Source organism: Canis lupus, chromosome 5, assembly GCF_003254725.2.
Source record: "Canis lupus dingo isolate Sandy chromosome 5, ASM325472v2, whole genome shotgun sequence".
Taxonomy (NCBI): domain Eukaryota; kingdom Metazoa; phylum Chordata; class Mammalia; order Carnivora; family Canidae; genus Canis; species Canis lupus.
In genome coordinates this window covers 43,404,440-43,427,072 of record NC_064247.1, presented here as the reverse complement: position 1 = coordinate 43,427,072, position 22,633 = coordinate 43,404,440, and the positions used below count along the sequence as shown (strand labels likewise).

The 22,633-nt window shown below is 38.3% G+C and overlaps 1 protein-coding gene and 1 long non-coding RNA gene across 3 annotated transcripts in view; one reads left to right on the top strand and one right to left on the bottom strand.

The window, feature by feature from the left end:
• The window catches only part of IL23R (interleukin 23 receptor), a 65,592-nt gene extending 59,313 nt beyond the window's left edge, over positions 1–6,279 (top strand). The window contains exon 11 of the mRNA XM_025428076.3: positions 886–6,279. Coding sequence (XP_025283861.1) covers positions 886–1,539 — 654 coding nt within the window. The 3' untranslated portion in view covers positions 1,540–6,279. The remainder of the gene's footprint in view (positions 1–885) is intronic.
• A 4,956-nt stretch (positions 6,280–11,235) lies between these two features.
• LOC125755123 (uncharacterized) overlaps positions 11,236–22,633 on the bottom strand; it is a 30,485-nt gene continuing 19,087 nt past the window's right edge. For both annotated transcript variants that reach the window (XR_007410800.1, XR_007410801.1), the window contains exon 3: positions 11,236–12,008. This is a non-coding gene — a long non-coding RNA (uncharacterized LOC125755123). The remainder of the gene's footprint in view (positions 12,009–22,633) is intronic.

The following is a 22,633-nucleotide window of genomic DNA, read 5'->3' as shown; positions in this document are numbered from 1 at the left end:
AGATTAAGACACTGGCAGGCTGAGTTCCTGGTGAGAGCTCTCCTGCAGATGGCCACCATCTTGCAGTATCCTCACAGGGCAGGAGACATCACAATCTCATGTGTCTTCTTGGAAGGGCACTAATTCTATTCATGAAAGTTCCACAGTCATGACCTAATTACTCATCAAAGGCTCCACCTCTTACTATCATCACACTAGGGATTAGGGCTTCAACAGAAATTCTGGAGGAACACAAACACTCAGTCCATGGCAAGTGGCTATAATTTTATAACAGCATTGGGTGGGAGTTATTTGCCAGCCACCAGCTGCAAGGCCTTGAGTCATTTTCTCACCCAGAAGAGTCATCAGGGTTTTAAACAGATAAAAACTTTCTTTACCAACCCTCCTGTTCATATCTGAAGTGTGAGTAGCTGCACACTGTGAGAACCTCAGCACCAAGCATTTATTACTACATTATTTGAAAATAGAAACAAAACAAGATTATCCCATGTTCCTTTTTTTTATTTAAGCAGAGATATTTTCTCATAGTAAGGCTCCATGATATTAAGAAATATTCCAACTTATTAAACTTCCAAATATTAAAAGGTACTGAAAAAATATGCAAGTTAATGTGCAAGATATGTCTTTCTCTTTAAAATTTTTAAACCAAGACACGTTCTTAAAACAGAGACTATTTTTATTATTTCTCTCTTTAGTCTTATTGTGGGAACATTTAATAAAGATTTGGAATTGAGCAGGATAACAAAAGGAGGAAATTGTATGGGAAGAGAAACAATATCAGAAGAGGGAGGGGAAAAAAAAAACAGAATTCCAGTCTTTATTTAATTATCCAGTTAGCTCCTTTAAATGCCTTTTGTACAATAAAAACAAAATCTTTCTTCCTAGAAACAAAGTGAATTTATGAATAATAATTCCAGTGAACAGGTCCTATATGCTGATCCAGTGATTACAGAGATAGAAATCTTTCTCCCAGAAGAACACAAACCCACAGACTACAAGGCGGAAAAGAATACAGGATCCCTGGAGACAAGAGACTGCCTGCAAAACTCACTACTCACCAACACTACAGTTGTGTATATTCCTGGTCTCAGCACTGGGTATAAACCCCAGATTTCGAATTTTCTCACTGGAGGAAACCATCTCAGCAAAAAAGATGAAACATCTTCCTCAACTCTCAAACCACTGGCTGATTCCTCAGACCTGGGGGGAAATGCCAGGTTTAAAAAATACCCTAATTTTGCTTTTTCTGTCTCAAGTATGAATTCGCTAAGCAACACACTATTTCTTGAAGAATTAAGCCTCATTTTAAATCAAGGAGAAAGAAGTCCTCTGGACATGCAAAATTCAGTTGAGGGAGAAACAACCATGCTCTTGGAAAATGCTTCACCCAACGAAACTATTCCAGAACAGACCCTTTTGCCTGATGAATTTGTTTCCTGTTTGGGGATCATGAATGAGGAGTTGCCATCTATTAATTCTTATTTTCCACAAAACATTTTGGAAAACCACTTCAATACAATTTCACTCTTGGAAAAGTAAAGCTGCATAGTCAAAGCTAACATGGGAAAGCTGCCTTGCAATCTGTAGCTGGATCTCCTGCTCAACATAAATTTAATTCTATCCTATTTTTTAAAGTTAGAGAGCTAAGATCCAAAGATAGAACATACTTCACAGTCACAAAGGAAGCACTAATATTAGGTACACCTTCTATATTTTAAAAAAGTATCAATAATTATATCCTTTTTATTTCCCCTCATTACAGGGCACAGAACAGATCTCTCTATTGTACGAAAGATAAATAATACATGGCATGTGGTGGTGAAATAAACATTGAGAATACTTCTTAAAAATTGAGACATTAGTGTTTGTTTGCAAGGAGAGAAGCAAGTTTAATTTTCATAACTATTTTGCTTTGTTTTTTCAAAAATTAAAAAAAAAACCTAAAAGCAGTTTTGTTATCATTAAGTGTCCCCATGAAGAAGATGACCATACACTCTGGTTTATGCTGGTTTATGGTCCGTTGTTAGAGTGTTAATTATAACCAGTGCATGCTTTCACTCTTAGAACCATCCCATTTGGATGATAAATCATATAGTCACTCTATTTATGAAGACTTTAATGTCCAGGGTATAACAATTTGTTATAATTCACTTTTTTTTTTGCGTTGACAATCTTTACTTTACTTTATATCATTTACTAAAGTCATCATTTCCAAAATGAAACATTACTATTCACAGTCTAAAACACGTACTCCTTGCTATGAATTTCTATTGTTTACCTTAAAATATGTGTGTTTATTGTACTTTACATATTCTAAAAGTATATTTTAAATCACTAATGAAATGCTAATATCAAATATCTTGACTTGTAAATGATCATATGCCTTTCCTTTAGTTTCTTTGAATGGGGAATAGAGTGAAGCAAAAAGGCAGGTAGTACTTGGTATAGATATAGCAAAAGAGGGACGCCTGGGTAGCTCAGTGGTTAAGCATCTGCCTCCAGCTCAGGGCTCAAGTCGTGATCCTGGAATCCTGGGATTGAGTCCCACATCGGGCTCCCTATGGGGAGTCTGTTTCTTCCTCTGCCTCTCTCTGTGTATCTCTCATGAATAAAATAAATAAAATCTTCCAAAAAAAATGAAAAGAAACAGCAAAAGATGGAGACAAATCTTTGATGTTTATCAACCTGATGAAGACAAAAAAAGTTTCTGTTAAGCTTAAGGGATTGCAGCATTAGTTGATCTATGTATGCTTCCGTTGCAGTGAGCACCTCCTTTAGAACTCTTCTTGTCTCCTGGAGATAGGAGGCTCCTTTCTCTTCCTATGGTGTCTTTTCCATACCCACATTACTGTTCAGTACAGAGAAGATACTTCTAGTTCCATCTTTGCCATTAGCTCTTGTTGGTCCCAATGGACTAAAAACTGGGGCTATACCTATCGTGGAAGCAATGTGCCTGCCATTGCTCCAACTCAGGGAAAATTTCCATTGCTTCATCACAATGCAACATCATCAGTGAGAAAGGGTTTTCTTTATATGATTTTTTTTTAAGATTTTACTTATTTATTCACGAAAGACAGAAAGAGAGAGGCAGAGGCATAGGCAGAGGGAGAAGCAGGCTCCCTGCCTGCAGGGAGCCCGATGAGGAACTCGATCCCAGAACCCTAGGACCATGCCCCAAACCAAAGGTAGATGTTCAACCACTGAGCCACTCAGGTGTCCCTCTATCTATGATTTTTTTTTTCTCAACAACTATCCATTGAAGTATTGAATGTGCAAGGCACTTTGAGCAATACAGATGTTAATAAAATCAGCCAAGTCCCTGAAGCCTTGGGGCTTATATTCTAGGAGCAAGAAACAGACAATATATGCTCCTCAAGGAGCTTATATTTTAGGGGAAGGGGATAAGAATGGGCTGGAAAGAGGCATAAAAAAATAAAGAAGAAAAATTCCAGATAAATAAATCTGTGTAGAGAGGTAAAATGAGGTAATATAGTGGAGAGTGATTTGGTGGCCACTTTTTGCTGGGCAGTCAGGGAAGCTTTCTCCCAGGAAGGGACACTGACATTGCCATCTGAATCACAGGTAGGAGCCAGTGTGCGAGAATCAGCTTGCCACTTTAAATTCCTTCTATGGAAAAATTCTCCAGTACCTAATATCTCTACTTCTTTGTCTCCTGTACAAGTTGGCTCTCATCCCACCCCTCCGCGACCTGCCTTTCTCACCCAGAATCTTCTGTAGACTTGAGGACAAGTGTGTAAATCTTTTTATCTTTCCATCCTGCTTATTATTAACTTTCTTTCTCTGAGTCTCTGAGTTTGTAAATTGTTGCTTCCCAAATGGAGATGTCATGCTTATTGGTATATGGGTTAAGGAGCAGGAGGAAGAGAGAAAGAGGCAGGAAAAGTCCCTTAAGAAACCGTTGAAAAGGAAGAAGGAAGAAGGGGAGAGAAATGCAAAGAAAGAAAAGCAGATTAATCCTCAATGATGCTGAAGCAAAATGGAACCCCAGTTTCAGACAATGCTAAAGCTGATTAAGGGACATCCAATTCCCTCCTATTCTAGTATCTTCTTCACATCTGACCTCCCTTTTCTTATCTTGAAGCAATAGGGGTAGGCACAAGTGAGGTATAGTTTGGGGGTGTTTTCTTGGTTTACATGTGTGTTTTATCATTTTTTAAAATTAGGGATGTGTTTTTGCCAAAGTTAGAGAACAATTGATGATATAAAAAGGCTTTTGAGTTTTAGCATGTGGTTCTCATGTAATGTGGGCTGCTGTTTGCCCTGCTGGTTCAATCAAAGGGTTTTTCCAGCTTTCCCCCCCCTTTTTTTTATTTTTTCAGTCATCCTCCCTTTGACATAGAGGCAGCACGTGACTTTGGCATAGAGCAGAGGTTTTCAAAAATTAATTTTAGCAACTCATACCCTTTCTCCAAATGAAATCTGTTGCAGAAGCACAAAATGTAAAATAGGTGAAAGCAAATCTGCTGAAACAGACGTTGAAGGTCATGCCTGTCCCCAACAACCTTTTTTTGCATCAGCCTATGCTTGTAGGATGAAAATCCCAGTCTGGGGATTCTCTCTTCCAAACCTGGGTGACCTGGGCTCTGGCCCTTCTTGAAAGGCCCGTATCTTGGAATTGTACCCTCCATCTCCAACCACAAGACTGCCAGCCTAGGTGAAAGGGATCAGAACACCCTCAAACAACCTTCCTGAACAGTTGCATAAAAAGGAGCTCCTCTCAGAGAGTAATGGAGCCAGTTCTACATGTAATAATTAACTTGTTTCTTTCCAATTATTTTACCATAAATGTTTGGGTTTTGTTCAAGTTTATGCTCTTTTTGTGATCACTGAGAATAAAATATTGTGTAGTGAACATAATTAGATTTTATAAACCCAAAGATTGTCAAACTGTGTTGCAGTTTATCTCTTTACAAAGTAATTATACCAATTACAGAAGGTGATGTTTTAATGGGAAATGTTATCCACTTGGCAGACACTATTGATTTAAAATAAAAGAAGTGATTAAAAACAATTTATGGATTTCTCTTGGGTAAAAGCATGAAACCAATATAAAATAATTGGATTCTGATTCATAGAATGGATTGTGTACCTCGTTCCTAGAAGCTACAGTTAAGGCAATATTACAAGGAGCTCCAACAAAGGATTGATGGAATGTTATTATGTCTCTTCCTCACTGATAAAATTACATCATTAAATCCCAATTAATGTTTCATGTTAAAACTCCTTTAGCCATTGTGCTAATTTCACATTTCAACTTAATTTAGGATAAATACTCTGCATCTTTTATATCTCGTATTTCCATCAATTTTCTGAAGCTGCATTTCCTTTATGCTTATATTCAGGAAAACAACCTATTCTCTAATATTTATAATTAGCATTTAGCAGCACATTAAGAACTTTTTCTTAAATGGTCTATTTTTTGTTTGGGTTGGTAAGAGGATTCTGGCCTAACTTTACGAAAAGAAAAAAACAAAGCCCACGATACTACACAAGTATTACAGAAACATAGCTCTCTCCCGAGATTATTGGGTCAAAAATTCAAGCAAAACAAAATGCTGTTTCTACCATAAAGGCATACCTAAAGCTAGTGATTCTATCAGAGCACAGGAAGGAAATCGTAGTCAAGCCCTGGAACCCAAGTGTGAGATACGGAAGTCAATAAACCTGACCGTTTTCTTTCTGTTCATATCCTGTTTGAGAATATTATTAGAAGTGAGAAAGAATACAACAGTGACATTTCTAAACTTAATTTTTAAGCTACATGGTAATTCATGAAAAAACACTTTAAAAAACTGTAAATGGGATGAAAAGTGACAGTACCTCTTCACACCCCTGCTTCCTGTGCCCCACCCCCTTCATCTCAAGTAGTGACTCTCAACAAGTTAATGTTTTTCTTTCCTTTTTTTTTAACCCAAATGGTTAACATATGGTATTGCTCTGTGACTTGCTATTTTCACCTAGCAATATATGTTAGAAATCCTCACATGTTGTTATATATAGCTTTGTCTTATTCTTTTCAGCAGTTGAATAGTATTCCATAGAATAAATGTGTTTTAATATATTTTCCTATTCTGTTAATGGACATTTAGATTGTTTCCAATTTTTCACTATTAAACCCATTCCTGGGGGCACCTGAGTGGCTCAGTGGTTGAGGGTCTGCCTTTGGCTCAGGTCATGATCCTGGTTCTGCAGACCAAGTCCCACAACAGGCTCCCTGCAGAAAGCCTGCTTCCCCCTCTGCCTATGTCTCTGCCTCTCTCTCTGTCTCTCATGAATAAATAAATAAAATCTTTTTAAAAAATTCCTGTAATAATTCCTTTTGTATATAAATCCTTATAGACACATGAAAACCAGTTGGCGGTTAGGGTGGGGGAGGGAGAGATAGATGCCTAAATGGATTCAGCAAGAATGGGAATATGAGGTATGGGACAGTAGAGAGAGGCAAGGAATGTTGGTAGCTGGTAGACGTGTGGAGTAAAGAGGAGGTGAGGAAAGAGCACTAGAGGACCTGCAAAGGTCAAAACTCACTGTTAGGGAGGGAGTGCAGGACCAGTGCTGTCCACCTACTAAGCAGCACTGACCCTCAATTCCCACTGTACATCTGCTTTTGTTTCGGTGTTTAGGACTTCCTAGTAAACATGCAAAATTTGATATTCACTAGATACTAAAGGATGTGATACTCACCCCAAACCTCTTCTTATCTGGATTTAAATGAAGTTTGGCCCTCATTTTGGCCCTTTGGTATTCAATATAGAAGTTGTTTTTTTTTTTTTTTTTTTTTTTGGTCTCTGTTGCTGAAACTGAAAATCATTTGTATTTCATTAAATGAGATTAGGATTTTAAGAAGCTGCCAGCTGCCACGTATTTGCAGGTTCATTTTTCCTTTTTTAGTATTCATTGCACATTCCCTTCAATGTGCCACTTTGGAGATTGCATTTGATTGAATAGAGGAAGCCTATGCAGAACCCTGTGAGAGATGGGAGGGAGCTTACTAAAGCCCTGAGCAACGTGGAGAAGCAATTGTAATGCACAAAAAAAAAAAAAAAAAAAAAAAAAAAGACAAACCCAGAATTGCTTTGGAAACACAATATATGGTAGATTCAACTTATCTTCATCACTTCAATGAAATGTTCATTTTCAAAAATGCTCTTTAAAACTCCTGTGGGGTTTTTTAAATTTCCATTTTGTTTCTTTTGTTTTGTTAAGCACTGGAAATCCTCATTTAGCAAAGAAATTGCAAAAAAGCTCATAGAACTACAAATATACCTGCTGTTGCAAGTAGGTGAACTAAACTTTCTTATTTTATTTTCCCTTTAAGATCTTGGATTAAGGTCAAACAACCAGGAGTTATCATTTCAGATCTACCCCATGCCAACTGTGTGACTTTGGGCAATCACTGGAGTTTCAGGTGTTCTCTCCTTGTCCTATTTTCTGTAACAGGGATTCTGACCTTGGTGTACCTTGCTAAAAGACTTGATTACCTGACCCTTTCTGCTTCCTTCAATACTTTCTTCACTTCACTCCACAGACACTACAAGCCATGACCTTTTTCTTTGACCACTCATTCTCAGCCTCTTTGTCTGCTTTCCCCTAGTGTCTCTGTCACATAAACATTGGAGACCCCAAAGCTCAGGCCTTCATTTCTCCTTTGGTGATGTCATCAATTCTTGTGGCTTTAAGTACTATCTATCTACACATCATGAAAACAGATTAGTCTGGCCTCTACCCTGAACTCCAGACTCACTCAACAGTCTGACATCCATTTGTATGTCCTCATGACCTATAACACCCAAATGAGATGATATGTTAAGCCTTCTGCTCTCACAGATATCCCTATCTCAGTAAATAGTATTGACATTTTTCAAGTGCTCACAAATCTAGGTATTATCCTTGACTCTTTTTGTTGCTGTTCTCATTCTTCATGTCTACTCTATCCGGAAATCCTATCCACCCTACCTTCAAAATATATCCAGAAATTAAATCACTTCTTACTACCTCAATTTGATCACCCTAGTTCAATCACTATTACCCCTTGCTTGGGTTATTGCAAAAGTCTCCTAAAGTCTATCTTCAACAGCACAATTGTATGTACCTAAAAGATCCTGCTAAAACAATACTTGTCTGTTTAAAACCTGGAACAGCTTCCTATCCCACAAGCAATAGCAGTGTAAGTCACTATGGTGACCTATGAGGCCCTACCTAGTTTACCACTGTCTGTCTCACTGGCCACCCAGTAAGTACCTCACGGCCTCTGCTCTTGCTATTCCTTCTTCCTGGAATGCTCTTCTCTAAGACTGTTGCAATGCTCATGAACACACTACCTTTAAGCCTTCCCTAGTCACTCTATCTAAAATTGCAACCCTCCAACCACAGCCCATACTTCCTACTCCTTTGCTTTTCCTTTGTCAAAACACTCATCACTATCTAAAATCAAGTATGCTGCATATTTTAGACATTAATCTGTTCACTCTCACCTACTACAATTAAAGATCCAGGAGGGCAGGAATTTTGTCTGCTTTTTCTTACCATAAATCTTTAATGCTTAGAAGAGTGCCTGCCACATAGTGGGGTGCTCCACAAATGTTTCTTGAAAGAATGAATGAATAAACAATGGTCCAATCTATTAATTCCATCTGCTTCATATGAGAAGGAGATCAATATTGCATGAAGGTATCCAATAGCTTTCAGACCTCAATGTATTTTCTGAGGCCCTATCATAACACTCTATTATTTTATCACTATCATTGTTGCTTCTCTGCCACTGAGTTAATTGATGAGAAAGCAATCATATGATATAAACAGAAGCATTTTTCTTTTCAACTGTGCAGTTTTCTTTTCCTTAGATCATTTCAACATGACAGGTTTTCCAACCACCTTTTTTACTTTTGACCAAAACCGTTACTTCAAAGGGATGATATGGTGGAGTTAACAATACTTCAGTACTCAAACAATATCTTTCAATTCTTCAAGAGGAAATGTTTTGAGCCACCGTGCTAATTAGATAGCTCTCTGGCTGATAACCAGGGCCAGGTGAATTACATAATGTATTAAAGAAAATGAGCAAACGGGGACTTCACCTTACAGAACATTAATTAAATAGCTTACTCAGAAAAACAACAGCTGAATTCTAAAAGACTGGGCATTCCCATAGTTGATAGGAACTTTGGCTTAAGGAAATGTCACTAAATTCTACCTAAAATAGCCAAGTAGAGATATTGCATAGAATGTGCTTATTTACTTGTTGTTTCAAATGTTTCAAATGTTGCCATCTAATTGTGTTTCAATTTAGAAAATCTTCATTTTCTAAATGAAGCTGCGGGTTGGTTTGGTGATATGTGCAGGGGGCAATTCCTACTTTCCTGACTCCTAGTCCAGATCTCTTACAACCTACACCAAATTGGCTGTTTAGAAATGGACCAGTGGTTCTCACTCACCTAAACATTAGAATCACCTGGAAAAAAATTACCAAAGCCTGCTCACCATGTCAGCCTCATTGATATTTTTTCATGTGGGTATTTTATGCATTGCTAGGGTTGAGAACCATCCATTTAATTGTTCCTCCTTGTGAAAAGAAACTTTTTGCCTTTGTTCACTATTTTTTAGCAGCAATTCTTCCATCACCTTCTCTTCTCAGAGACAACTGATGTGGATCAGTGGAAGCCCTTCCCCCTCACTCTACCCCATCTACAAACTTATGTTCACCTATCTTCTCCCCTTAGCTCCATAAAACAAAAGAGGTACACATTTTCCCTGTCAGGCTAACGTCTCCACCTGGTACTGGACTCTTCCCCTCATCTTGTGCCACCTTAGGGACACAAGGTGGACATCTTGTGCCACTTTTACATATCATATTTATTGTGTTCCCATTTACCAGTATCTGTCTCATAGTAAATATGATAGAGACTTCTAATTGTCTATTCAACATCTATTCTCACATTCTTACTTAACAGAGCTCCTCTAGCAATGAAGCAACAAGGCATCCCATTAAAAGATATTTTCTAGCCTCCTTTGCCATGAGGTGTGGCCATGTGACTGACTGAGTTCCACTCAATGAAATATACATAGAAGCTGTTAGAAGGATTTCCAGGAAGTTTTTTTAAAGAGGGAGTCAGACAAATGGATAAATCTTTTCCCCTCCTCTCTCCCCTCTTCCTCCTTCCTGACTGGAAATTGGGCATGATAGCTAGAGCTCCAGCAGCCATGTGGGACCATAAGGTGTCCTGGAGATAGAAGCTATGCACTGGGGATAGTGGAGCATAAAGATGGAAGAAGGCTATGTCCCAGATGATTTTGAGGAGCTTCCCTGGAGCACCTATCTCTTACTTTTAAGATGAGACTACTATTTTTATTTATTTGTTTAAAGATTTATTTAATCTCTACACTGAACATGGGGCTCAAACTCATGACCTCAAGGTCAAAAGTTCATGCTCCTCTGACTCAACGAGCCAAGTGCTCCAAGAATAATACTTTTAAATCACTGTTTAAATCACTGCTCGTCCTGCTATCTGTATCTGAATTAATCAAAATGAATGCAATAGGCCATCAGAAATTATTTTTTCAAAGAATGGATAGAGTACACCCTTATGGTGGTCATATATTGTCTCCCCACCTTCCCTTTTCTAAAAACTACCCCTTTCCTTCTCCACATGTTTCTTTGGTGTCACCCTGGTCAGCTGCAGTTGACTGTAGGAATGAGCTAGGGGCAGATGGAGCTAGGCAGGGAAAGAGCTCCCATAAATCTGTGGGCTCCTATAAATCCCAAGGACACTGGAGAGGTCCCAGAGTCAGGCTTCTACCCATCCCAAGGAAACAGAGATAAGACAATAAAAACAAAAATAAATAAATAAATTAGGCTCCCTAGCTCCAAAATACTAGAGAGTACCTCCCTTTGATGGTTAGCAAGCAATCACACAGATTCACCAGACCCCAAAAAAGCCGTATGTCAATTACTCGAGACAGAACAAAGAAATCGAGGCAGAACAAAGAAATCTCAAGGCTGTGGGCTCCCTGGCTAGGTTCTCAATAAAAGGCCAGCCAAAAAGCCCTCAGTGGCAACCCTGTCCAGACCCCTCTCACTTTTTTTTTATAAATTTATTTTTTATTGGTGTTCAATTTGCCAACATATAGAATAACACCCAGTACTCATCCCATCAAGTGCCCCCCTCAGTGCCCGTCACCCAGTCACCCCCACCCCCCACCCACCTCCCTTTCTACCACCCCTTGTTCGTTTCCCAGAGTCTCTCATGTTCTGTCTCCCTTTCTGATATTTCCCACTCATTTTCTCTCCTTTCCCCTTTATTCCCTTTCACTATTTTTTATATTCCCCAAATAAATGAGACCATATAATGTTTGTCCTTCTCCAATTGACTTACTTCACTCAGCATAATACCCTCCAGTTCCATCCACGTCGAAGCAAATGGTGGGTATTTGTCGTTTCTAATGGCTGAGTAATATTCCATTGTATCATAGACTACATCTTCTTTATCCATTCATCTTTCGATGGACACCAAGGCTCCTTCTACAGTTTGGCTATTGTGGACATTGCTGCTAGAAACATCGGGGTGCAGGTGTCCTGGCGTTTCACTGCATCTGTATCTTTGGGGTAAATCCCCAGCAGTGCAATTGCTGGGTTGTCCCCTCTCACTTCTTAGAACTTTCTCTGTATCTTTGCTTAATAAACTTCTATCACTTTACTTATTCTCCGTTGTCCGCAAGATTCATTCTTCGACTCCATGAGACAAAAACTTAGCTCTCCCATATCAATGTGAGGTATCCTCATCCAATGTGGATGAGTCCTGCCCCAGGACTTGCCTCTGGTCATAACAATTGGGCTAGAGGTGCAACCTTGTCCTAAGCTGGGCCAAAGTCTCTCCCCAGGAGTTTTAGAAAAAAGAGACTCTCTTCAGTGACAGAATTTTAGATGCAAAGTTTAGAAGCTGTTGTCAATCATATTCTTCTCCATGTGACCAGAATAAAAGGAGGATGGTCTGCAAACATAGAGTGAAAAGAATAAACATGAGCAGAAAAGGCCAAAGAGGAGAAATGGAATGAGAATGCTAAATGCACCTGTATCCTTGGTCTTAATTATTAATAAAGTTCAATCACTTTCATGATTTACAGTATATGAAAAACCTTTATCATACAGTTTTTTGCTTAAGCTTCTTAAATTGCATTTATTTATGATTGAGAGTCCTATTATAGGGACACCAGGGTGGCTTAGCAGTTGAGTGTCTGACTTTGGCCAGGGCGTGATCCGGAGTCCTGGGATGAAGTTCTCTCTGCCTGTATCTCTGCCTCTCTCTCTATCTGTATCTCATAAATAAATAAATAAATAAATAAATATTTTTAAAAAAAGAGAGTCCTATTATAATCCCTTAGAATAAGAAAGAAAAAAGCTTTCTATTTTGCTCCCAGAATCTGTATCACTTTCTTTTAATAATGATTAGCAATGATGGTGTTTGTTTTATCGTGTACACTAATTTACCTCATATGAATAGGGACTATAACACAAAGATATATTTGATGTTATTTTCAGTAAATTACTGGAGTTAAATATCAAGCCATCCTGACAATTTCTCCCTACTTCAATTTCTTTGCAATTACAGAGAGCTTGGCAATAAATGCTTTTCAGCTGAAAGAAAACAACATAAATTTTAAAAGCCTGTGAAGGACCACTAGCTTTCATTATCAACTCATTGTGGGTCCTATTTGGAAGACTAAAATAGAAACCAAATTCTAATGTTTTTCTTTTTATAAATGCATATAATTATTATCTTTCCATCTCAATAATTCTACCTGTATAAAGATATTGCACGTTATCTAAGAAGAGAAAAATCCCTTTAAATTACATGAATGAGCTTTAGAATGTAAGTATGGCTAGCCAAAATGTTCAAGTGAAGTGATGCAAATTTCTTTTCCTATGCCAACATAAACAAAAATCTTTTGCACAGAACGAAATTTTATGTGGTAAAACGTGTAAAAGAGAAAGCAGTTTATCTGTGTTTGCACAGGAATCAGGTAACTTTGTCATAAACTGGGGAAAAAATGACTTGAGTGTCACCTCCCACGTCTCCTGGTGTGAACAAGCTTAAAGGCTACTAGTTGCCATAACCTTTAGCACATACACTTGACAAACTAAATCTCAGTGCACAAATTGAAAAAAAGTATCTACTATAAATGAGTTCTACAAATTTATACTGGGCTCTTCTCATGCCTTATTTACCTTCCCAGCCTCTTGTCAGGCATTATAATCTCCATCTTATAGCTGAGGAGACTGAGTCAGAGAGATGTTGCATCTCTTACCTAGCTTCTGAAATAGGTCACCTCAGTCCCACCATGTCCCTCACTGTGTCCTACTGTGAATTCCTCATGGTATGGGAGTTGCTGCTTAAATTGTTCTTTAAATTAACATTTGCATGCAAGGCTGGAATCTTATTCTTGGTAATAATAATATGTACAGCACCAAGAATATAGCAATTACACCAAGAATAAAAGTCAGCAGGTATTTGTGAAAAGAGGAATTACATAGGGCACACCTGTAAAATAGTTACAGCTTTGGTAATAACAATCATTTAAAATCTAGGCTTGACCACCAAATGCATCACATGATCCTGAATTGAATCCCATACCAAGAGTAAGTAAGAGGGGAGATTTTCTGTCGAGATTATTATTAGAACAGTCAACAAAATAGTAATACAAACTGGATTGTTTTTAAAATGCTGTATTGATGTTAAATTTCCTGCATTTGATATCTGTAATGTGAATGCTTAAAAATGTATCTTTATCTATATGAACACATATTGTAGTATAGCTAAAAGACAATAATATATGCAAACAACTTCTCTTAGATGGCTTAGTAAAGAAATTTTGACAAACATGCTTCCAGATATGGAATGAATAAATCATGGGAATAAAAGGCACAGCACAGGGAATATAATCAGCGATGTAATAGAGTTGTATGGAAACACATAGTAGCTTCACTTGCGGTGACCATAGCATAAAGCACAGAGAAGGTGAATTACTATATTGTATACCTGAAACTAATGTAACATTCTGTGTCAACTATATTCAGATAATTTTTTTTTAAAGAGAGAGAAATTTTATCAAAAGAAAGAAGAGGGAAGGAGAGAGGGAGAAAACAGTGATAAAATATTAAAAATAAACTGGTAAAAGATATAGGAATTCTTTGTATGTATTGTTTTCATGATTTTTCTGTTTGAAGTTATTTCTAAATATAAGGTTAATAAAAAAAAAAAAAAGAGTACTAGGTTTCAACCTAGAGTCCTGAGTACAGGTTCAGGTTTCCCATTAGGCACCTGAGTGGCATCTGTTTTTCACATAACCTCTCTGGACCATGTAAAACACAGAAGTTCTGTGTTAAATGTGGGTTGGCATTCCATTATAGGAAATAGCTCATGCATTCCCCTACATTGAGTAGTTTTGACTTTTTCACTATTACTAACAATGTCACAATGAGCAGCTATATACATGCTTCCTTGTGCTCATGTACAAGCTTGTTCTAGAGCTAATCCACATCTATCAATGGGAATAAATTCAAGAATATAAGAATGAGTGGGGGGAAAAGCACACTGCAGAAGGATACATTAATATGATTCCATTTATAAAATTTTTCAGACATTAAAATACATCATAAAAGTATAAATCATACACTGGGTTGATACACACCAACTTCACCATACAGCTTACCTAGAGGGGAGGGCAGAAAGAGAGAGAAGAGTAGGGCAGGCTTTAGTTGTATCTATAATGTTTTATTTCTAAAAGACAGACAGAAGGCAGGCAGGGAGGAAAAGGGAAAGAGAGAGGAAAGGAGGAAGGAAGGGAGATACAGAGGGAGAAACAGAGAGTGTAATAAAAGGGTTCAGCTAAAGAATCTCTCAGTCTCTTCCAGGTCTAATGATCTATATTCAAAGTTAGATTTGTTACCTTAACAAACATTATCAACTTTAGCCTGCTTATGAGTGTGTGTAGACATAATTTAACAGAATTCAGTAAACACATATTGAGAAAATACTTTATGCAAGGCATTGAGCTACCTACCAGGTAGTCAGAAATAAATAAAACTTAGTTTGGCATGTTTTGAAGGAAAAAAAAACCTCTGATATTGTATTAAAGAAAAAATGTTGGTTAATCATTTCCTTAAGATAATAGAACTTAAGCAACAATTAAAGGTCAAAAAGAATAAGGGTGTGAGGGGAAGGGCAGGCATTGGAGAAATGTCCAATTTCTGCTTGTCCTTCCTGCCCAAGGAAGTTACAGCCCAAAAGAAAACACGTTATTTACACATTAAAATTGACTGGTCATTCATTAATAACTACAACTGAAAGGCATGTTTTGAAATAGCAGAAAAACACAAGCAAAGAAAAAATATTTTTGATCCAGGACTGGTATCACTTAACGTAAAATGAAGGGGAAATTTGGTAATTATCCCCTGAATTTCTGTAACTTGATAACCAAACTGGATAGTTCAAGCAAAAAGTGCACCTACACTGATGTGCACATATGATTACAGTGAAACATATTTACCTATTTCTGAGAGTCACCTTATGTAGAAATGAACAGGAGTTTATCCATCAGGTCTCTTTGGGTACTAAAGAGTAGAAAACCTGACTCAATCGAACTTAAATGAAAATGGAAATTTATTGGATCAAGTAACTCAAAAGTTCAGGGGTAGATTTAACGTCAAGTACACTCTGACCCAGGTGCTAAGGCAATAGCATCAAGTCTCAGTTTCTCCCAATCTCTTAGCTTGTCTTTCCATAATGTTGATTTTATTTTTAGGCTTCATGAAGTAGCCACAACAACTCCAGACTCAGGTCACTCTTACTGCTAGCAGCCCCAGGGAAAAAGAGATGGTCTCAGCTGAGTAGTTCCTACATAAATTCCAATAGTGTGTTTGGCATTACATGCATCACGTGTGTATCTCTAAACCAATCACTATTGCCCAGGAATGCAATGCTCTTATTGGCCATGCCAAGTCACATGCCCACCAGAGGAGCTGAGGGGTTAGCTTTACTATCAGCACATATAGGGGACGAGGGGCACTCAAGGAACACTTCTCATACTTTAATGAGCATTAAATTGCCAGGGGAGCTATTAAAATACAGATTCTAATTCAGTAGTTCTGGAGTAGGCCCACAGAGTCTGCATCTACAACAACCTGGCCATATAAAACTCCTAAGGAATGTGCTAAACGGCTATAAGAATTGCAAGTGTAGTTAGCTGCAGGCTGGACCAGCCACCTAAACTAAGGGCCCTGTGCAAAATGAAAATGTGGGGCCCTTGGGATGCCTGGGTGGGTCAGTGGTTGAGCGTCTGCCTTCAGCTCAGGGCATGATCCCAGGTCAAGTCCCTGGGATCTTGAGTCCCTTGATCCCTTGATCTCAGGATCAAGTCCCACTTGGGGCTCCCTGCAAAGAGCCTGCGTCTTCCTCTGCCTATGTCTCTGCCTCTCATGAATAAATGAGTAAAATCTTAAAAAAAAGAAAGAAAGAAGAAAGAAAGAAAGAAAGAAAGAAAGAAAGAAAGAAAGAAAGAAAGAAAGGGAAAGAAAGAAAGAAAGAAAGAAAGAAAGAAAGAAAGAAAGAAAGAAAGAAAGAAAGAAAGAAAGAAGAAAGAAAGAAAGAAAGAAAATAAATGTGGGGCCTCTTATTTAAAAATTATTAAGAATTCCTAGAAGTCAATAGCAAAAATTAAACTAAGCACAGGTCTTTATTCAGTATGTGGCCTGTACAACTGTACAGGTCACACACCCATAAAGCCAGCCTTATTTGCACACTTCTGTTTTGATGAGTTTGAGGCTAGAGTGGGATTGCTGTGAATAGTAGGGGAGGGGTTGAGGCAGATCTTGTGATCTTCTCCGCTGTTCTTCCAAACAGATGTAGCCTCATCTCTGTATAAATGTTGAGCCTCTATTTTAAAACCATCTCCCTGAAGGAACACCAGTTGTTAGCCTATTTGTGGAACCCATATATCTCATTAGAAGAGCCCTGAATGCTTACCACATCCTTAATTTCCTTTCTCTACAACAGTGCCTGGGATAATGTTTTATAAATATCTATAAACTGAGCCAATAATTTTAGTAATAGTTAACACTTGGCACTATTAGACATTTAAATGGTAGCATCACACCGTGGTTTTAATTTGCTTTTCTCTGATGACTAATGAGGTAGAACTCCTTGTGTATTTTTGGCCTTGCAAATATCTTCTATATTAGTTAGCCAGGACTGTTATAACAAAGTACTACAGACTAGGTGGCTTAAACAACAGAAACTTATTGTCTCACAATTCTAGAGGCTAGAAGTGCAAAATCAAGGTGTCAATAGGGTTAGTTTCTTCTGAGGTCTCTCTCTTTGATTTGTAGCTGATGTCTGGTTCTCCCTGTTTTTACATCGTCTTCCCTCTGTGTGTGTCTGTGTTCCAATCTCCTCTTTTTATAAGGACACCAGTCATAATGGATCAGGGCCCATCCTAATGACCTCATTTGAACTTAATTACTTCTTCAAAGATTCTATATCCAAATACAGTCATATTCTGTGGTAATAGTGATTAAGAATTCAACATATCAATGGGAGGGCACAATTCAGCCCATAACACCCTTTTGTAGAAATGTCTTTCAAGTCTCTTGCCCATTTTTCTTTTGAGTTGTTTGCTGCTAGGAGCTTTTTACACATTCTGGATTTTGTCCTATTAACCCTCTTTTCTCTCTGGACTCCAGGTGGATGTATGTTAAACCTCTTTATTGTATCCCATATGTCCTTTACCTACATCTTTGATCTTTCCCTGCTTCAGTCAGAATATTTTATTCTGACCTACATTCCAATTTGCTTATTTTCTCTTTAGCCACATCTAATCTACTATTAAATCAATCCATTTAGTACTTACTTCGTATTTTTCAGTTCTAGAACGTCCACTTGATTTTTAGTTTTTAGCTCTCAGCCAAAATTCTCCATCTTGTCATTTAATCTCTTAAACATATTCTCCTAGTTATTTTTATTTTTTTAAGATTTTATTTATTTATGAGAGAGAGAGAGAGAGAGAGAGAGAGAGAGGTAGAGACACAGGCAGAGGGAGAAGCAGACTCCATGCAGGGAACCTAACATGGGACTCGATCCCAGGTCTCCAGGATCAGGCCCTGGGCTGAAGGCAGCACTAAACCACTGAGCCACCCGGGCTGCCCCTACCAGTTATTTTAAAATCATGTCTATAAGCTCCAATATTAAATAAAATAAAAACAAAAACTCCAATATTCGTATCTCCCTTGGCTCCCGTTTCCATTTTCTTTCTTATTTGGGTCAATCATTATATCTGTAAGCTTTGTTATTCTTTATTGAGTTCTAAACATTGTACATGAAGAATCACATGGCTCTCTAAAAGGCTGGAATACACACACCTAGGGACAAGTAAATCTTAAAAATATTTTTTTGGGGGCACCTGGGTGGCTCAGTTGGTTAAGCATCTGACTTCAGTTCGTGACCTCAGGATCCTGGGATAGGCCAGCTTTGGACTCCCTGCTCAGCAGGGAACCTGCTTCTTCCTCTCCCCATCCCTGTCCCCACGCATCCCGCTGGCATGTGCTGGCATGTTCTCTCTCAAATAAATAAATAAAATCTTTAAAACAAAAAATAGGGGCACCTGGGTGGCTCAGTGCGTGAGCATCTACCTTCGGCTCAAATCGTGATCCTGGGGTCCTGGGATCAAGTCCTGCATCAGGCTCACTGCAAGGAGCCTGCTTCTCCCCTTGCCTATATCTCTGCCTCTCTGTGTCTCTCATGAGTAAATAAATAAACTCTTAAAAAATTCTTTAGAGCATTACTGCTTTATTTTTTTATATTTTATTTAAGTTCAATTTGCCAACATATAGTATAACACCCAGTGCTCATCCCATCAAGTGCCTTCCTTAATGCCCATCAACCAGTTACCCCATTCCCCCACCCACCTCCCCTTCTGCAACCTTTATTTGTCTCCCAGAGTTAGAGTCTCTCATGGTTTGTCTTCCTCTCTAATTTTTCCCCACTCAGTTTCCCTCTTTTCCCTTATAGTCCCTTTCACTATTCCACATGAGTGGAACCATATCCTGATTGTCTTTCTCCAATTGACTTACTTATTTACTTACTTACTATCACTCAGCATAATACCCTCCAGTTCCATCTACATTGAGGCAAATGGTAGACATTCATCCTTTCTGATGGCTAATACTCCATTGTATGTATATATACCACATCTTCTTTATTCATTCATCTGGACATCCATTCATCGAAGGACATCATGGCTCCTTTTACAGTTTGGCTATTGTGGACATTGCTGCTGTGAACATTGGGGTGCAGGAGTCCCATTGTTTCACTACATCTGTAGAGAATTACTGCTTTAAAAACACTCATTTTCCACAACACCTCAGCCAAATCTGTATATATTTTAAATTATATAATAAACTTCATCATGAAGTTGGGCTTCAGATGTAAGTATAGCCAGCAGCATGAGCACTCTCTGTGAGCAGCCTGATGTGACAACTCTGCCTAATGGCAGTTTGGAGACTTTTTTTGTGGGGAGTGTGTGTGTTTGAAGAAATGGACAAATTTGACCAAGTTTAGAATTGGAATAGTTGGAATAATTTCAGTGGGCTGTGGACTATAAGGATAGTCTTTGGTTGTCTGTGCTGGAACATGGGATAGTTTAAGGCAGGGGAAATACTGGCTTGATGTGTGGGAATTAGGTAAAATTACATGTTTGTAGATACAAGCTTTGGATTATTTGGTGTTATGCACTGAATGTTTATCATCTTCCTCAAATCCATATATTGAAGCCCTAACCCCAGTGTGATGGTGTTTGGAAAATAATTAGATTTAGATTAAGTCAGAAAGGTGGGATCCTCATGATGGAATGAGTGCCCTCGTAAGAAGAGGAAGAGAAAGAGAGATTTCTCTCCACCCACATGTACTGAGGAAAGGCCATGTGAGCACACAGTGAGAAGCCAGGAAGAGAGTTCTCACCAGGACTGGAATCTGCTGACACTTTGATCTTAAACTTCCAATCCTCTTGAACTCTGAGAAATAAATGTCTGGTTTTTTAGCCAGCTAGCCTGTGGTATTTTTGTTATAGCAGCCTGAGCTGATGAAGGCAGTTGGCTTTTACATGAAAGGAGTTTTTAGGCAAGGTGTTTACTATTTCAGGAATCAGTTCATTATGGGAGGGGCAGTCTCTCTTGGGGCCCTCAGGTCCCCAAATGTCAAAGCATCATAAGATACAGAAAATGAAAAGCAGATTAATACAGACAGACAGAAGTCCCCAGAAGCTGAAGCAGTAGAGAGAAGTTGAGAGAGAAGGAAATAGAATCTGAAATTTCTTTTTTTTCAGACCCAAGTTTATTGAAAGAATAACTTATATTTCTTGACTATTTCTCATTTATTCCTCACCAACTACAATTTGATTTTTTCCCTTACCTAAAATCTAAAAAAATTCCTTTCATGCAGATAACTGACTTCCTTGATGCCAAATCAATTGATACTTGATTATATCACAGCAGGTGATATAAATGATCACCTTCTTCTTTCCCCTTGCCTTCCACAGGTAGGCAGGTTTTGCTTGCCTTGGTACTCTTTTTGTACCTTATGGAAATTTTGATCAAGCACCCTAAAATTTCATCACACGCATTTGCTTATGTATATACTCACTCTATTAAAATGTAAGTTGCCTAACTATGAGTTTCTATCCTTTATGTTTACAACTGCTTCTCTTTTTTTAATGTTTAGAAGCTAACACAGACTAAGTTCCCAATTAAACTTTTACAAACAAATTTAATGACTAGAGGTATTCCTTTGAAGCAGAACTTAACATTTTGGACTGTTCCTTCCCTTCTTAAGCTAGCTCCTTCCTCAGTTTCCATGGCCTTATTCTCTGCCCCTACCTCTCACTGCTTCTTGTCTATCTCATATTTCATATCCTTTACTTCAAAAAATTATTTATTTGAGGGGAGGAGGGGCAGAGGGAGAAGGAAAGGATCCTCAGACTCCCCAGTGAGCATGGAGCCAGATGCTGGGTTCAATCCCAGAATCTCGAGATCATGACCTGAGGTGAAATCAAGAGTTGGACAATTGGGATGCCTAAGTAGCTCAGTGGTTGAGCGCCTGCCATTAGCCCAGGTTGTGATCCTGGAGTCCCAGGATCAAGTCCCACATGGGGCTCCCTGCATGGAGCCTGCTTCTCTCTCTGCCTATGTCTCTGCCTCTCTTTCTGTGTCTCTCATGAATAAATTTTATTTATGAAAAAAAAAAAGAGTTGGACAATTAACCAACTGAGCCACCCACGCAGCCCATATTTTCACACCTTTTAAAAGCTGGTGTTCCTAAGGGTCCCAAGAACTTTATAAAACTTCCCTGGATGATCTCATATACTTTCATGTTTTCAATTACTACCTTCATGCTGATGCCTTTAATATCTTAAGCCTTAAATAGATGTATCTTCAACGTTTCAGGCTTACATAGCCAGCTGCCTACTAGACATGCTTCATACCCCCAAACTGCCTCAAACTCATCATGTCCAAAGTGGAACTCATCATCCTCTTTACCAGAAATGATGCTCCTCAGGTTTCTTTATCTCCCAAGCCATCCTAGACTCATTCTTTTCTGTAACATACCATAATCTCCAGGTCAAACCTTAGAGTATGTCCCTAAATGTCTCTTAATTCCATCCTCTCCGCATCTTTCTGCCCCATTTGCAGAGTACTCACTCTCCTTCCTCCAAGTCATTCTCCTCTCTATCTTAAAACTTAGTGACTTAAAAAGAGGATTGGGTCAACGTTTTCAGCCCCTCAAAAGCTCTCTATATCCTTCGAGATAATTATCCTTACCTAATCATAAAATGCTCTTCGTTTATCCTCTCCCTGGAAGACCCTTCCCATCTTATCAATCTGCAAGTCTCCTGTCCATATAATCCTCCAATCAACTTTAATGAGTGCTTTTCATGTGCAAAACACTGGGACCTGTCTCCCGATTGCACAAGATGGCCACTTTCATAGAATTTATCAGGCTCTATTGTGATTACTTATTTATAGGTCTCTTTTTTCCTCTGCTTTACTGAGGTATAATTGAGAAATAAAATGAGAAGATATTTAAAGTATACAACATGATGATTTGATATAAATATGCATTGTGAAAGGATCCCCCCACCATCAAGTTAATTAATACATATATCTTCTCATACATTTATCTTTTTGTGTAAGAACCTTTAAGTTTGCTCTCTAATCAAATTTCAGTGTGTCTCTTATTTGTTTCCTGTGAGTTTATCATAATCCTCAACCTATATCAGGCATTTCACAAATTGTTACTAATGAAATGAATAGCTGAATCTTTCATGGGTCCTCACAAAGGACAAATGAGTATCTTCCCAATCTGACTCACCCTATATTTCAGCTCATTTCCCAGTACTCTATCCCATGAATCTTGTTTCACAGAAATTACTCTAACCTTCCCAAGCTCAACCTGCACTTTGACTCATTTTTTTAAAGATTTTATTTATTTATTCATGAGAGACACAAAAAGAGAGAGAGAGGCAGAGACATAGGTAGAGAGAGAAGCAGGCTCCATTCAGGGAGCCTAAT